The sequence below is a fragment of the Megascapheus bottae genome, chromosome 9 (assembly GCF_031878675.1).
Source record: "Megascapheus bottae isolate mThoBot1 chromosome 9, mThoBot2.hap1, whole genome shotgun sequence".
In the NCBI taxonomy this organism is placed as follows: Eukaryota; Metazoa; Chordata; class Mammalia; order Rodentia; family Geomyidae; genus Megascapheus; species Megascapheus bottae.
In genome coordinates, this window is record NC_143517.1 from 27,597,208 (window position 1) to 27,615,134 (window position 17,927).

General features: G+C 37.8%; 1 protein-coding gene across 2 annotated transcripts in view; it reads left to right on the forward strand.

Annotated features, from left to right (window-relative positions):
• Nucleotides 1-17,927, forward strand: part of Chmp4c (charged multivesicular body protein 4C) — a 43,621-nt gene that overhangs the window by 23,999 nt on the left and 1,695 nt on the right. For both annotated transcript variants that reach the window (XM_090338995.1, XM_090338994.1), the window contains 3 exons: nt 11,930-12,107; nt 14,974-15,088; nt 17,134-17,287. In XM_090338995.1, coding sequence (XP_090195121.1) covers nt 11,930-12,107; nt 14,974-15,088; nt 17,134-17,287 — 447 coding nt within the window. The remainder of the gene's footprint in view (nt 1-11,929; nt 12,108-14,973; nt 15,089-17,133; nt 17,288-17,927) is intronic.

Below are 17,927 nucleotides of genomic sequence, written 5' to 3' on the forward strand. Positions count from 1 at the left end.
TTGCCTGGAATTGTTTTGGATTTGTATGCTTTTAAGAAGCTATGCAGAACAATATTGTTAGTTTGCTTAGTATTTTTGGTGTGTTCCACAGCATTTAGAAATGTTTATTTCAGATGATCTTCAAGAGAACAGAAAAGTGTATTTGACCTAGCTAATAGGGCAAAGTATCTAATACCCAGCATTTAGAGTTTCTTTGCTTTGGAAGTCACGCTTCTGATTTCCATGCATAGCTCAATTTTAGTGCTCTTTTTTATAATAAACTTAAGTACATGTATATCTAGACTTTAAGGGAAAAATTATTGTAGTTACTTAATAAATAATATTGAAGATTCATTTTCACTTTCTCACTTAAAAAATCACTTAACTAGCTTAGTACTTTAACTGTGTGCTTACACACGGGTATGTTTTCTTCTACTTATTCTGTGCATAATTTGGTCAAGCACACACTACTTGGTTCAAACATTAGAAGGAGAAGAACAAAGCAAGAGTCTGCCTTAAATGCAATGCATTGGATATAGTAAGCTATTTCCTTAATAATGAATTTTCTTGTGATGGATATTTGATTCCTTCATTGAGACAATGGATGCACATGTAGAATTGTCTGTTGAGAATATCTGGCACCTCTTTCAGAAGCTGACCTTTCATGCTTTAAGGTAGTAGGAGTTTCTGCAATGCAATATCAACTTTGTCCTAACTTTTGGGGTATTCCTAATTTGTGGAGTATTTTGGTGAGAAGATGGATGACCTTGTTAGGATGGGGGACGCTCCCGCTGCCATCTCTCCCTCAACTCTCCCTCAACCTAGCAATTGAGAGACTTAAAATACCAACACAAAATCATAATCACTACCCACAAAAGAAAACACATTCAAAGTAAACTGGCAAGCAAGAACTGTGAGTTGAAAATTATAGGCAAAGAGAAGCAGATCCATTTTTTGCCATGAAAAGTCAGCAGTCCTGAGTTAGAAGTAAAATTCTTGATTTAAAAATTAAAATTTTAACATCAATCATTAACTTAAATGAAATGAAGTGTGCACATTAATATTAGATTACATAGAAATCTGGAGGAAGAAATTTATGAAGTCAAGAATTTGGTAAGCAATTTGGATATTTTATACTATATTTAAATAGTATCTAGCGTGTTGTGTGTGTATGTGTGTGTGTGTGTGTGTGTGTGTGTGTGTGTGTGTGTGTGCGTGTGTGGCTTTACCCAGAAATGCTGTCGGCTTTGTGGTTATAATGGGTGTGCCTTATTTGTTGTAGCAGTAACATTGTTCAGCAGGCTTTGCTCAGTGAATACTGCTATTTATATTCCTACTTTTTTCTGAGTTCTCATACATAGAGTAAATGTAACTTGAGAGTTTGAACAGAGATATCATCCATCCTAACCCAGTCCTATTGTGTTAATTGAAGGAAAAAGGAAAAGAAAAAAGAAAAGTATACATACATGAGACTAATTTGAACATGGTTTAAAAGGTTTCATAAGCAAGAATCTACTTTTTATTTTTGGTGGGTCATGGGGCTTGAACTGGTTCTGGTCACTGTCCCTGAGCTCTTCAGCTCAAGGCTACCGCCCTCCCCTTGAGCCAAGCCCCACTTCCCATTTTCTAGAGGTTAATTGGACATAAGAGTCTTAGGTCCTTTTGTGCCTGGGCTGGCTTTGAACCTTGATCCTCAGATCTGAGCCTGCTGAGTAGTTAGGATTACAGGTGGGAGCCACCGCATTGGCCTAGAATCCACATCTTTTCTCATGCTGTGAGCAGATTGTTATGAAAGCTACCCTACTTTAAAGAAAAATATAGTATGTCATCAATTTCAAAATAACCTATTTCTAAAGAATGTCAAGTATTAATAGTTATCTTGAGTCACTCCAAAATTTGTTTACCATACATTCTTAGGAGACTAGTCATGGAACCATGGGAAATGAAGCTGGAAAGGTTGTTAAGGGTATAGTTTGTTGGTTCATAACATTAGGTAGTGAGACATTAGCAAGTCCCACCATAATACTACCAGATATTGTTGCCTTGAAAGGGTAGGTGAATACGATTACAATATTCAGTATACAAATGTGATAATGGAACCAGGAAATATGAAGGGATGATTGGGGTAGGGAAAGATGGGGAGAATGTTGGGAAAAATGACATTGATGAACATACATTGTACTCATAAACTGGCATATTGAAATGAAATGCCTTTGTTCAACTGCTTAGAGGTAATAAAAATTTAAAACCAATGTTGCTTTCTTGTATAAAAAAGAAATATCTTTTTACAAGTAGAAAATAAAACCATTCCAGGTATGTATATATATATATATATATATATATATGTGTGTGTGTGTGTGTGTGTGTGTGTGTGTGTGTGTGTGTGTGTATAAAATACATATCAAACACTATATCTATAAGTGCCTGTCTTCCATAATAAAATTAAGTCTAGAAAGCTACTTTTGAGTTTTCTTGTTAATATTTGTTGGTTTCATTTCCACACTTTCCCTCTACATTCTAAGTGATAGCACACCTAAAAAGATTACTAATTTGTGAGGTTATTGTTAACAACAGTATCAAGTGAGACAACTCATTTGTTCAATCCATTATATATTCTGCCCTGTGTCCAACAATTAATTGGGTTTTTACAAAGAATATCAAGTAGAGTTTAATTAACATATGGGTATGTTGTTCTAATAGCAGATTACTTCCACTTACTTAGAAACTGACCTCTGAAGCAATTAATTGCAGGGGGATGAGAATTTCACCGATACTTAAATGAGTCTGTGCTTATATTTCTTCCTTTTTTGATAACTCAAGCTTGATAACATGTTGGGGTCATGAACTTCCTCTTTTAGATTTATCTCCTCTAATATTCCCTTGTGTGATAGCCTGGCAGGAAAAACTTGCTCATCTTCAAAAGTAATGGCAAGCTCTTCAGAGGAGAGAATGAGGATGGGAAAATCGTTGCTGTTGAAAATTAACTTTCATTTTCTGTGTCCATTTGCCATCTCTCCCAAGAAAGGAAAAGCCCCTGGTCATCTTGCCTTTCATTTATTCACAATATTAACTCAATACAGACCAAAGTGTTTTAAATGTAAAATTCAGTCTGTTTCACTTATGGCAGTATCCCACTTCTAAAAACTCTTTTCTCAGAACACTTATTTATGTTCTCCAGGCTCTTTTACTGTTTTCTCAGGCACCTGTATATTACTGTTGTGTTCTAATCTTTTCTTAGTTCCTGTTTACCCTCCTTCTGACATTTAATATTGGTGAGACCCATGAAAATATGGAGGTTATATATAAAATCCAACTGTTATGGCAAGCTAGTATGATTTGCTCTGTTTTGAGGTTTGTAGTTCCTGGTTGCTAATATTTCTCAGCCAGAAACTTCACATGGGTATGAGATTTGCAGTAGGGGAAAGGTGGTATTATTTTATTGACTGGTGTGTTGAATGTATGTATAGGTTATTCTATTGACATTGCCTCATCTGGGAAGTTTTCTTTACCATCCTGAGAGCTTTAACATTTTTTCTCAGTATTTACCATACTTTGTATGTTTCTCTTATTATTCTCTCATATATCTCTTCTATTATCTGAGATGATTATTTTTGCATATTAATATCCCTGGGCACATAACACAATAAATACTTACAAAACATTTTTTGTTTGAGAGTGCTGGGACTCAAACCCAGGAGCTCAAACATGCTTAGTAAGCCCCCTACCACTGAGAAACACCCCCAGACTAATAAATATTTGTGCAGTGATGCATATATGATTAAATGTTGATTTCATGTTTTGCATTTCTGAGATTGTTGCTTTGTTTCTTTGCCTTTCGTGTCTATTAATGCTGGACATATGGTAGTTCTTCAGTATATGCTTGTTAGGTGAGTGACATGAATAAATAAAGAATATGTCTGGAAAGTATAGAAGCCTTGGAACATAACCCATGACTTTGAACCAAATTATTTATGCAATGCTTATAAAGATGATTGTTTAGATTATGCCTTCTGAGACCTAAACCCATGTGCCACAACAGAAGGTAATGCTTCATGAGATGATCTGTATATGACTAAGAGAAATGTTTCCACTGAAGTTCCTCCAGTAGCACATGATCACAAGACTTCCCAGTTAAAGCAAAAGATGATGCAACCAGTTACACATGACATCCATCTCTTAATCATTCTCATTCTGGGCTTTGTTCCCAGAATTTCACCTTTCAGTCCTTGTCTAGTGGTCATTCTTTTCTGAGGAGAACTATGGTGTTCAATTATATTGTTCACAAACAGGTTTGTCTATATTTACTGGGTATGATGGTTCTTTAAAAGTTCTTCCTGCTTGCCAACATACCTTGGAGGAGTGAAGAACAACAGATTGACATTAAAAACCAGGACATTCTACATATTATATGGTCAATGAAGCTGTGATTCTTTTCTGCTATCTCAAGTAATTTGGCATAGGTGGTGGGAAGCCTTCTTCCTTAGTGGAGTAGAATTGGTTTAATGTAAGGTTCAGTGAATTTCAGTCTCAGTCCTCAATAGCCTGCAGAAAGGTCTCACCTATCCTGTTAACAGGGATATATAAAGGACATTGTTTCTGCAACTCCATGGCTGAAAGAACATACTATTATGGGAGGAGACAACAACCCTTCCTGTTTCTCCACCTCAGAAGGATACAATAGTATTCTTTGTTTTAGGGAGAAGGTTGTCTAAGTCACACCCGTTTCTTAAAAGCATTGGCAGGAATTTGGAAAATTGAATTAGACCTTCTAAAGATTCAGTTTCATGATTCTAAAAGTGCTCTAGTTTGCCATGTCTGGAGCAATGCTTAATTTTCAGCATTTGTGGTTTTGCAGGTGTGAAATGCAACTACTCCTCTCCCAGATTATTCATTAGGAATAAAAGCCAACACAAGATATATCAGCGATATTATTATCCCATATAAAAAACAGTAAGAGAGGGATGTGCATACTTTTTGTGGATTTGGAATGGGAGTGCCTTGTTTTAATATTTGAGAGAAGCTTGATATGCCAGGAAGTCACAGCAAATGTCAGGTGTCTTTGGGTCAGATTCACCTATGCAGAAGTCATTGGTTTTAATCTCAGAAGAAAAAGAAAGAAAAATAAACAGGATTTTGTATGCAAATCCAGATTCCTTATTTCCTTCAAAGACAGACACATAGGAGCATGGGTCTGGGAGTTTACTAGTAGCTGTGTATTACAGCTTGTGATATTATTTCTATTATGCTCCTAGGTTACTGGCCTTATTTCACTGTCTGAACTCCCTGAGACTGAGGCCATTTCTTGTTACCTTGGCATTCTTCTTTTTCGTCATTGCTGTGGTAGAGAAACATTTTTCTTCAACTCCTGAGAGAAAACATAGGGGATCTTTTCCCTGATCATGTCTCTGCTACACTTAACTTCATAACCTTTGTGGCAGGCACTTTGCAAATTGCGAATTATACTATGGTCCACAAACAGTTGTTGGTGAGTTTTACATTTTACTCAAACAATTTGAAAAGTAAAAAAACTGTGTGTTAATGTGGGTGTTTAAAACTGGATCCAAATCAGAACTTACTGACAACACTGAGCAGGCTGATATTGTATCTTGCCACTCTCTTCTCCGGTTCTAATAACCTAAAATGGAAACAGTAACGAAAATGTCTAAGGTTCTGTGATCACTTACAATGTGCCAGGCACTTGCCTACACACTTCAAATGTGTTTTAATTTCCCATTTTACAAGCTGAAAAGCCCAGATTTGAAAGGAAAGTTCAAGGGAACAATATCCCATTGTTGTCTAGGTGTGGTGGTTATTTTTTTTCAGGTGAGAGAAACTCAGGATGAAGAGTTAAAGCCATACATCAAAAGTTATTACATGCCACGGTTATTATATGGTAGGATTAAGTATAGGTCTAGACTCTGAAGCTTCTTTTAGACCAAGCTATATTTCTTGATTTTTTTTCCAAAAAAGTAATCTACACTTGGGGCTGGGAGTTTGGCTTAGTGGTAGAGTGCTTGCCTAGGATGCACGAAGGCCTGGGTTTGATTCCTTGGTACCACATACTTAGAAAAAGCCAGAAGTGGTGCTGAGGCTCGAGTGGTAGAGTTCTAGACTTGAGAAAAATCCAAGGACAGTGCTCAGGCCCTGAACATAAGCCCAGGACTGGCAAAAAAGGTAATCTACACTTAACTTCTACTAGAAAATATATTTCTCGCTGGACGACTTAAAATTATTGAAGGAAAAAATGCTTTGGGGTCAGTGGTTACTACTAAATAATTATATACACTGAGCTTGCCCGGCAAAACAGTGATGAGCTAAAGTGATAGTCCATTTTTGGATGCATTAAGGAAGATATGTAATTGGAAAAGTGAATAATTTGTTTCTGTTTGTTGTCCGAAATAAAATATGCAGTCTCACTCAGAATGCTATATGTTACTGTTATTGATGCTATTTCCTTACAATTGTTACTGATGATGCTTGTAATTGATTTACTTGGTAAAACAAAATGTAGGGACTATATAAAATTGCCATAAATTATCACTAATTCTAATAATCCCCCAATTTGTTATAATCCCCATTTCCATAACAGTGAACTGGAACTCAAAGCAGGGAAGGAACTTGCCTAAGAAAACCATCCATCTAGTAAGTCTTAGAAGAGTAGTTTGTAGATCATACCTGCTCATTCTATTGTACTATATTATGCACAGAAAATGTACTATATACATTTATTGATTTAATATTCATTCATTCATTCATTTCCTCTTCTGTACAATAATTGATGATAGTATCTAGGTTTCTATGAGAGCTTAATGACATAAATAACATAATGTATAAAACACATAAAACAGTTATCTGATATATTGAATTTATTTGTATTTGATTAATTGAAATTTGATAGGGAAGGGGGGAAAACCAAGACGGGGGGGGGTGGGGGAGGGGAGGGTAAAGGGTACCAAGACATGTGAAAGGGTATCAATGTATGTGAATTAATGCACCTTCCATATGGCAAATATCATGTAACCCTTTTATTAATTACAATAAAAAATAAAGATAAAAACACATAAAACAGTAACACTTTAATTTGTAGAAAATGCTTAATAAATGTTAGGACTTATAAAAAAGGTATCTAAGCTAGGAGCGGGATCAAGATGCTGAGGAAACAGGACTGCAAGATGCTCCACTTATGCTTTAAGGACTTGTAATATGGCACAGAAGATGTGGGTTGGAACAGATTTTATAGTAAGTTCAGTACAGTGTGACAGATACAACAATAGCTATGGATCCATAGGCAGAGTGACAACATTGTTAGTGAGATAACCCTTCTCCCCTTGTAGTGATGGAAATCTTTATAATTTGGTTATTAATTTGGTAAGCATCCCTTGAAGGTGATATTGTCAAAAAGATTTGAAACTAGTTGATTAAAAAATGCTCTGATTCTTTCTTTTCTCAAGAAGAGAATCACATTTAGTTAAATTTACATAATTACATAATTAAAATATGAGTATTATCTAGCAAGGACTCAAATTATATCTAAGGAGGAGTTGAGAGCTGCATCTAGAACTCCAAGGATGGTGAGAATGAAACTCATCACTCAAGAGGAAAGGGCATTTATTCCACACTCAGGGGAAAGCCTTTTACAGCAGTTGTGGGAATGGCCAGTGATGCACGTGTCTCTCATAGAAGAAAGCCTGTGTGTTGTGATTTGACTCTACTTTTCACACACAGTCAGATGTAGCCATCTATTTCCAGAGGAAGGCTTCAGAGGAAACTGGCTCATATAACAACAGGATACCTGATTACTTACAGTAACTGCTCTTTCATTTATAGCTATGAATCTATAATAGAAGGTCAGAGGAATTTATTTTTAAAATTGTATTTCATTGTCAGGGTGATGTATAGAAGGGTTCCAGTTACATTTGTCCAGTAGATGGTACATTAATTCTTTTTTTTCTTTTTTAGTTGTAATTAATAGAAGGGTTACATTATATTCACCAGATAGAAGGTGCATTACTTCACAAACATTGATACCCTTTCTCATGACATGGTCCCCATTTCCCTTCCCCCCTCTCATCTTGATTTCCCCATTCCCTATCCAATTTCAGATAACCAGTTAAGCACATATAAAATATATCAGATAACAAATCTTGTTACAATATGAGATAACCAAGGGATAGCAAAAGAGATGAGAGATAACATAGTACTTTAAGGACAATAATCACTCATTATATGGCTTTTGTTAATTCTTTTTAAAAATTTTTGTTCAATTTTTTATTGTTGGGATAATGTATAGAGGAGTTACAGCTACATTCGTCAAGTAGTAGGTGCATTACTTCTCACACACTGATCCCCCTTCTCATGTTTTTGTCCCCATTTCCCTCCCCTCACCCCCTCTCAATCATCTTGTTTTCCCCTCTTCCCTTTCCTATTCAAATAAACAAATAAATGTATATACAACATACCAGGTAGCTATGTTAGATACAGTAACAATATAAGAGAAGGTACATTAATTCTTGAACATTGATACCATCCCATGTTTTTCTCCCCTTTTCCTTCCCTCCATCCCTTCCCAACCCTAGTTCCCTACCCTATTTCAAATGAATGTATATCAATACACATGGAAGTAAAATCAGATACAGTGACAACAGGAAATAAACCATATGAGGAAAAAACAAAAGAGAAAAGAAGTAACTTCACATAGCGCATTAAAACAACAACCACAAAGAAAAACCTCTTGTTCCCATATCCTGGAGTTCATTTTGCTTAGCATCATTCTATATGGTCATACAGCTATTGAGCTATTGTGATCCTCTGCTAGAAAATATAAGTATAGGAAAATCCTACCTATACATATACCAATTATTACAAATGAGGGAAACCATAGAGGCTATGTTTCTCTGGGTGTGGCTTACCTGCATCACTTAATGTGGTTTTTTCCAAGTATTTCCATTTCCTTTCAAATGGGTTTATGTCATACGTTCTGATAGCAGCATTCCATTGTGTATATATACTGCATTTTCTTGTTTCATTCATCTCCTGAGGGGCATTTGGCTTGGTTCCATATCTTAGCTATGGTAAATAACTCTGCAGTGAACTTAGTTGTACTGGTTGTTTTAGTATGGCTTTGTATGTGAACATCTGGGTAAATTCCTAGAAGTGGGATTGCTGGGTCATAGGGGAGCTCTATGTTTGGTCTTTTGAGGAATCTCCATATTGCTTTCCAGAGTTATCCTTCCTTCTTAAAAGAATTTCAACTAGTCTCTTGGTTCTGTTTTGAATATGTATATAAAGTATTTGACCTTATCTATCCTCATTCATCCGGTCCATCTTTCATCCTCTCAGGGTGACCCTGTCCCTAGCAATGATACAGGGATTTTTAAATGAAAGAAAACAGAAGAGATGGTTTCAAGAGGATTTTGTATGGATAGTTAAATAAAAACAAATAGGGATTTTGAAAGAAGGTAGATGGAAATAGTGGAGAAACTATGTGCCTTTGATCATATAAAATGATGCCTATCAAAACAAACTGTAATAAGTCTAGAGGTGTTTTATTGTACTGTTCACAGTTTTCCTCTCCTCCCTTTAGTTTATTCCCTTTTGTCACTGTTTTGGATTTCTGTACCCTTTGTGTTGTATATAAGTTTTTCTGCTTTGGGAGGGGAAGGGGAGTCACAGAAAGAGTGGGGCAAAGGTTTAACCAATTCAGCAGTGCTACTCACTAGACACTGTGTTGGAAATGAACTTTACTACTTGGGGAGGGAGAGGGCTGGGAGGGGAAAAACAGAGAAAATGGGGGAGAGGGCAACGATATTTAAAAAGAAATGCACTCATTACCTGACTTAAGTTACTATAACCCCTCTGTACATCATCTTTTCAATACAACTTTAAAAAGGAAAAAAATAATGGAGAAAGAAGTAATAGAATAAACAATAGAAAGTTATTTTCTCAGATTGAATGAAGATTTGAATCTCCAGAATAAAAGTTCTCACCAAGTTCTTAGTTGGAAAAAGCAAAACAAAACAAAAAATAAAGACACTTGCCTAGACATGTCCTAGTGAAATTTACTAACTTGAAGACAAAAAACCAAAATGCTAAATATTTCTAGAGGACACACAGAACAGATTATCTACAAAGATGTGAGAATACTTTCAGTAAACTTTTGAAATGCTCACTAGTGGAAGACAATTAGACAGTGTCCTTGTAGCTGAAGTAATATCCTCTGCAGTGCCCTGTGGGTTGTGAGCTTCCCAGTCTAGACAATTACCATGTTCAGGGTGGTGGTGGCCAACCCTTTGGTATTCATGGAGAGAGCAAAAAGACCTATGTAGATTATTAGTAAAGTCCACCCACAGCATATACTAATGCTGAGTCTTTAGGTACCAGTGATACATCATTGGGAATATTGAGTTAGGAATAATAAATAATTTAGAGTAAGAAGGAGATGTTTCTTAGAAATCTCTTGGGACAACTTTTTTTTTTCAGTCCTGGGCTTGAGCTCAGGGCCTGAGCACTGTCCTTGGACTTTCTCAAGGCAAGAGCTCTGCCACTTAGCCTCAGCACCGCTTCCAAGTTTTTTTTCCTATGTAAGTGGTACTGAGGAATCGAACCCGGGTCTTCGTGCATGCTAGGCAAGCACTCTACCACTAGGCCAAACTCCCGGCCTCTCTTGGGACAACTTTTATCTTCAATCTGCAAACCATTTGAGTCCTTTTGCCAAATACAATCAGCTCTCTTTTTTTGTTGTTGGTGTTAGTCCTGGGCTTGAGCTCAGGGCCTGAGCACTGTCCTTGGACTTTCTCAAGGCTGGAGCTCTACCAAGAGAGCCTCAGCATCACTTTCGGCTTTTGTTCTGTGTATGTGGTACCCAGGAATCAAATCTGGGTCTTTGTGCATGCTAGACAAGCACTCTACCACTAGGCCAAACTCCCAGCCCCTTACAGTCAGTTCTTACTTTTTGTTATGCTTGTATCCTTACTTGCGCTTTCCCCAAAGCTTGACAAAATCGACTTTTTTTTTTTTTTTTTTTTTGTAGAGGGATGGCTTTTAAGGTGCTTGAGTCAGAGGGATTCTCTTAGTAGTTCTGTGCTTCAGAGGGAAGCAAGGAAGCTTACCATGTTGGAATGAATATGAGAATTGTTTGGATCTTCTTTCTTTAAAGGTGATGCTCTTTTTGCTCACTGTGTTCTATGTAGTCCTTAAGTATGACTCTGGCTGTGCTGTGGCTCAGGACCCTCATGGTTGGATGTAACTTGGCCATTTTATAATCGTTTTAGATAAAGACATGCAGCTCAGAACTGCAGGTTCAGTTCACTAGCTGCCTAACTTTAAAGAAGCTACTGCCAATGCCCTGGGTTACAATAAACTTGCCTTTAAGGCAACAGGCCCTCAAGGTACTGCCCTCCTTTCCATAGTTATTTTCCTTTTGCATAGTTTTTCTACCACATCTCCCCACCCCCCCTCGCCCCCCCCCCTTTTTTTTGCCAGTCCTGCTGCTTTAACTCAGGGCCTGAGGACTCTCCTTGGGCTTTCTCAAGGCTAGAGCTCTATCACTTCTGGCTTTTTTCCCCTATGTATGTGGTACTGAGGAATTGAACCTAGGTCTTTGTGCATGTGAGGCAAGCTTTCTATCACTAAGCCAAACTCCTGGCCCTTTTTTTTAACCAATTCTTTATCCAAAATTCATTATCCACAGAGCCATCTTCTGTGGTATATGTTGTGGAATATGAGAATTCACTTCCTATTCTCTTATACCTGCCAGATGTTTGGAAGAGAGAATACTGTAGCAAAACATCCAAGGGAGCCTTCTGTTATATTGAGAAGAACAGAATTGTTTCTCAGGGTTAATGGACATGTTCTTTGATGCAGTTCTGGGTCTCTGTTTAGTCTGAGTAAATGTCTCTGGAGTATGAATCTTGATCTTCTGTGTTATAAATGTGGCCTCTCCCTTATTTAGCGGCATTACAGGCATTGAAGAGAAAGAAAAGGTTGGAGAAGCAACTCACTCAGATTGATGGCACGTTGTCCACCATTGAGTTCCAGAGAGAAGCCCTGGAAAACTCCCACACCAACGCGGAGGTGCTGAAGAACATGGGCTATGCAGCCAAAGCCATGAAGACAGTTCATGATAACTTGTGAGTGGTGCCACTCTCCTTTGACTGGTGACCGCCCACAGTGTGGAGAAGAGACTGGAATTATATGGTGGCTGGGGCAAGACTCGTCTCACACATTTGAGGCTTGTTTGATCTATTGAATAGGATACTTTCTCAGAAGTGGTTAGAGGTTACGGTGATGAAAAAACAAAAAAGAAGGAAGAGAGGAAGAGGATGCAAGGGAGGGAGGAAGATAAAAATGGGAAAAGAAAATGCATTCATTTTTGCCTTTAGTGTTTCTGAGTTCCCTTATGATTGCCTGAATTCCACTTGTAACTAATTTAATTCTGTATTTTTAATAAGACTGTAATGCCAACATCTGTGAGGGTTTTAGAGTCATAGAATAGTGGTCGACTTTTTTGAATCATCTAGAGAGATATTAAAGAGAATACAGATGCCCAGACTCCTTGCTCAAGATTAAGATTGGTACTTTTTGTTTTTAGGAAAGTGATTTTTTTTTCTGATACTAGGCACTGAACCCAGGTCTACAGCAAGTTAGGAAAGCACTCAACCCTGACTTTTTTTTGTTGTATTTTATTGTCGGGATAATGCATAAAGGGGTTACGGTTACATTTATCAGGTAATGGGTACATTACTTCTAGAACCTTGATACCCCTTCTCAAGTTTTTGTCCCTGTTTCCCTCTCTTGGCCCTCCCAATCATCTTGTTTTCCCCTTCCATTCCCTATTTCTTGTTTTGTTCTTTAACTAAGTTCCTTAGCCTATTTGATCTAATATTTCTGAACCACATACAAAAATAGTATAGGAATCACATTTCATCATTGTTAAATTATATTTTTATTATCTCCAAGTCATTGTACAAAGGGATTACCTTTCAACACATCACGTAATTACAATGTATCTTAATTAATAGTACCACTTTTCTCATCTCCTAACCCAATACAGTACCTCCCCTCACTTTCCTAGTTTCACAGGATGTGCGTTATGACTGCATTCTCTCCCCTCTTCCCTTCATTTGTCTACTTCCTTATTTCCCCTTTGGCTTCCAGTGGGAATCTTTTTTGTTTGTTTGTTTATAATCCCAGTTGATTTGGGTACTTATAAACTGGAAATAACCAATTGTACTTCATTCATGTGGAGACAGTGTTTATGATACTTTGGTTAGTGAGTTCTCATTTTGTTCCTGGAATAAAAAAGTAAGCACTCATGTTCCTGGAATAAAAAAGTAAGCACTCAATAATCAATATTCTTAGAGGTAGTGGAATTGGTAGGAGTTTGGCTTAGGTTTTGCAATGGGAAATAAATGCCCAGGACTGGTTCTTTCCTTGATGTGGGATATTGATAATGAAAGCCTGATCAAGGGAACATAAGAGTCATACGTGAGGCATGAAGACAACTACCCTTGCCTTGGTAGCTCACTAATAGAGTGCCTGCCTAGCAGGCACAAGGACCTGGGTTCAATTCCTTGGTACCACATACATAGAAAAAAGCAAGAAGTGGTGCTGTGGCTCAAGTGGTAGAGCTCTAGCCTTGAAAAAGCCCGAGGACAGTGCTCAGGACCTGAGTTCATGGCCCAAGACTGGCAAAAAAAAAATCATCTCTTGTTACTGTACACTGGGTGCTGAAATGTATCACCATGCCAGCCTTTCCCACAGCATAGCAGCATTGTATTATTGTGTTACTTTGGCAAAAAAAAATTCACTGCCCGCTACAATTTTTTTTACATATATGTCCCATACTCTTCTTAATAAATATATTTATTATAACAAAATAAGGATTGGAGATAGAGGGTGGTGGAAAGCGGTACAAAGCATTTTTATTATTATTTTGTATATGTGCTGATCTTGGGGCTTGAACTCAGCTCAGCCCCTGGGTATTCTCTGGGAGCATTTTGCTCATGGCTAATGCTCTACCACATGAGTCACAGCTCCACTTCTGTCTTTTTGGCAATTAATGAGGAATTAGAGTCTCACAAACTTTCTGCCTGAGCTGGTTTTAAACCCTTTACATCTCAGCCTCCTGAGTAGGTAGGATTATAGCTACAGGCGTGAGCCACTTGTGCCAGGCCAAAGCATTATTTCTTACCAGCACATGAGGTATGTTAAAGTATTGAACTTGTCTAATATATATATATATATATGTATTTATATATATATGTAGTCTGAGAGTCTTAGAAAATTTTAGTATGTCTAGACTCAGGTTTTCAATGGTTAAGTCATTTCAAAACAAGGGATATGGTTATGTTTTAAAAAATTCAGTCACTTTGGCCCAGAGTTGGAGGATGATTCAAGGTATTAAAGAAACAGTTAAGAGCCTGGCCTGGCCTGACTTTGAAGTAGCTGTCTATCCTGGCTGTGTGGCTACTTGATTCTTTTGCAGAAGATACTGCTTCTTTGAGAGATTCATAGACCTAATCCACTCTCCTTTGTGACCTTCCAGAGAATCCACACTGTGGGATCACCTTCAAGGAGGCTGGGTTTCACAGTTACTAGTTATTGTAGAAAATACATCTCTAGTAGCCCACCTTACTTTCTCCAAAGGGCTGTGCTCAGAGTTGATACTGAGAGCTGTCTTAGTCGTCTTAGTCATGACAGTCGCAGAGATCCAGGTAAATCTTCTGCAGAGTTGACACACAACAGGTTGTATCTAAATTTTACCCACCTCCTACTAGACAAAATTTCCAAATGAGTCTATGAATATGAAAAAGTCATTTATCTTGTAGTGAGGTAATAGATATTTACTTGATATTTCAAATGTATGTGCATGTACAGGATTAAGTTTTTTGAAGTGCAAATTGTACTCAAAGTTGTTTTTTTTTATATGAGATTATATCTAGACTCATTACAGTACATGAAAACTCTAAAACATTTCCACAAAATATTTCCTAGGGATCTGAACAAAATAGATGACTTGATGCAAGATATCAGCGAGCAACAGGATATTGCCCAAGAAATCTCAGAAGCATTTTCTCAACGTGTTCAATTTGGTGATGGCTTTGATGAGGTAGGTGATGAGTTGAAAGTGACAGTCTCTTGAAGGTGCTATTGTCCCTGTAATAAAGATTAGCTCCTGTCCTATATACCATAGGCAGGTCTCTTAATTGCTTCTAGCATGAATGATATTTGTTAAAAACATACTTCTCATAGAAGGGATATGAAGTGTTAGTAGCTCCGATTTCAAGAAAAGATTAATAGAGTTTGGCAAACAGCCGTCTAATTAAGTTTTCAGCTATTAAGGAAAAAAAAAACCCAGCGTGTGATTATGTGAAGTTAGTAACTTTTAGTAGTTAGAGTGTAAATGGCCCCATTATGAGGCATTTGGTGTTCACACATCTGGACGAGGGAATCAGGCTGTGTCACTGCAAGGAACAGACATAACCATGCTCTGTGGCTGCTAAATTAGAGGGTAGGATACCTCTGTTTATTATGCAGACTGTGAAACAAGATAGGTTTGGAGTGGCATTATTAACACATATTCCATTTAGATTAATCAGTCTAATAGTACAGGCAGACTATAATTATAATGGTGATGTTTGCATTGCAAATTTCATTGGTACTCAAAGCACACATGAGTCAGAGAAGGACGTGTTTAGTAACCTTCTGCCTTTTTTTTTTGTCAGTCATGGGACTTGAACTCTGGGCCTTGGCTCTGTCCCTGAGCTCTTCAGCTCAAGGTTACCACCCTACCCTTGAGTCACAGTGCCACTTCCCGTTTTCTGGTGATTAACTGGAGATAAGAGTCTCACAGACATTTTAGTGCTCTGGCTGGCTTTGAACCACGATCCTCAGCTCTCAGCCTCCTGAGAGGATTACAGGTGTGAGTCACCGAGCTAACCTTTTATGTAGTAGTAAATATGACACATCCAGCAAATAAATTGAGGCTGTATGTAATCCTACATAATGCCATTTGTTTTCAACTATTTAAAATGGTGTGGACCAGAGTTTGGCAAAAATAGAATGTGCCAGTCAAATCATCTCATGATCAGATTTTTTTTCCTGTTCTTTTGTGCTGTGCCATGCCGTGCCGTGCCCTGTGCCGTGTGTGTGTGTGTGTGTGTGTGTGTGTGTGTGTGTGTGTGTGTGTGTGTATGTATATGTATGCGTATGCGTGTTTGCACTGCTCCTGGAACTTGAACTCAGGCTGGAGTTGTCCTTGAGCTTCTTTTGCTCAAGAACAGGGCTCTACAATTTGATCCAGAATTCCACTTCTGGCTTTTTAAGGAATGGTTTATTGGAGAGAAGAGTCTCACAGACTTTCCTGCCCAGGCTGGCTTTGAATAAGGATCCTCAGGTCTCAGCCTCCTCAGTAGGTAGGGTCACAGGCATAATGAGCTGCTGGTACCTGGCTTCATGGCCCATTTTTGTATGGCTTGGAAGGACAGATCATTTTTCTTTGTGATGATCCATTTACAATCAATTTACTTTTGACTTCTAGTTTCTTTCTCTCAAGAGACTATTGTCTCTCTACAGTGTTTGGATAGGGAATAGTTTGTGATTAAACCAAGCCCTGGGATCATTCTTAAAAAGAAAGAAGAATTTGATGAACCCAAACAAACACAATTTATATTGACTTTGATGACTTACAAAGGAACCACATTATCTTTGAATCTTTTTATTTTGTATGCCCTGTGGTTTTGCCTTGCGTGGATTTTTTATTTTGGAAGCATTAATCCAATAAAAATATTTATTTTCTGCAATTAGTTTTATGGATTCTCATCAGGAGAAGAAAAAAGGACATATTACAATAATGACAGGCAAGGTGTAAATTTCTCTGAAACTGAGGCGATTATACATTCAGCTAGCACAAATTACTTGAATGGCTGTTTACTGAAGTATTATAAGATTAACTACAACAAATATGCACAACCTCAAATATTCATTTTTTAATCATTGCTCAGTGTTGCAACAAAGCCTTAGTTTTAAAATAAATATTCCATTTCACTGGGTTCTCACATATCAATTGGGTAGCAGATGTTCTCATTATTGTGTTTAGGGAAACCCACTTCTTGAAACGTTAACTCTGTAATTCTTTCTTTCTCCTGTGTTCAGGATGAGTTGATGGCAGAGCTTGAAGAATTGGAGCAGGAGGAATTAAATCAAAAGATGACAAACATCCGGCTCCCAAATGTGCCTTCCTCTTCTCTCCCAGCACAACCAGCTAGAAAGCCGAGCATGCCGTCATACGCACACCGGTCCCGCGCAGGTCTGCCACCCAGCAACTTTGCCTAGGTTCCCATAATTCCTTCAAATTAGAGCCAAGCTCATCACTTTGCTTGTATTCAATTTATTAAATAAATTTATTTTGGTGCAGGTCCCGGGGCTGGAACTCAGGGCCTGAGTACTGTCTCTGAGCTATTATGTTTAAGGCTAGTACTCTTCCTTTTGAGCCACATCTCCGCTTCCACCTTTTTGCTGGCTGATTGGAGATGAGAATCTTACAGGTTTCCTTGCTTAGGCTGGCTTTGAACTTTGATCCTCAGGTCTTAGCCTCCTGAGTATCTAGGATTACATATGTGAGCCACTAGCTCCCAGCTTCATATATATATATATATATTTATGTATTTATGTATTTATATATGCATTTTTTTGTGGGACATAGGGCTTGAACTCTAGGCCTGGGCGCCGTCCCTGAGCTCTTCAGCTCAAGGCTACCACCCTACCTCTGAGCCACAGCTCCACTTCTTATTTTCTAGTGATTAATTGGAGATAGAAGTCTCAGGGTTTTCAGTGCCTGGGCTGGCTTTGAACCTTTATCCTCAGATCTCAGCCTCTTGAATAGCTAGGATTACCACCGCACCCAGAAAGAATATATTTTGTATCTAATTTGTACCTGTTTTTTTTTA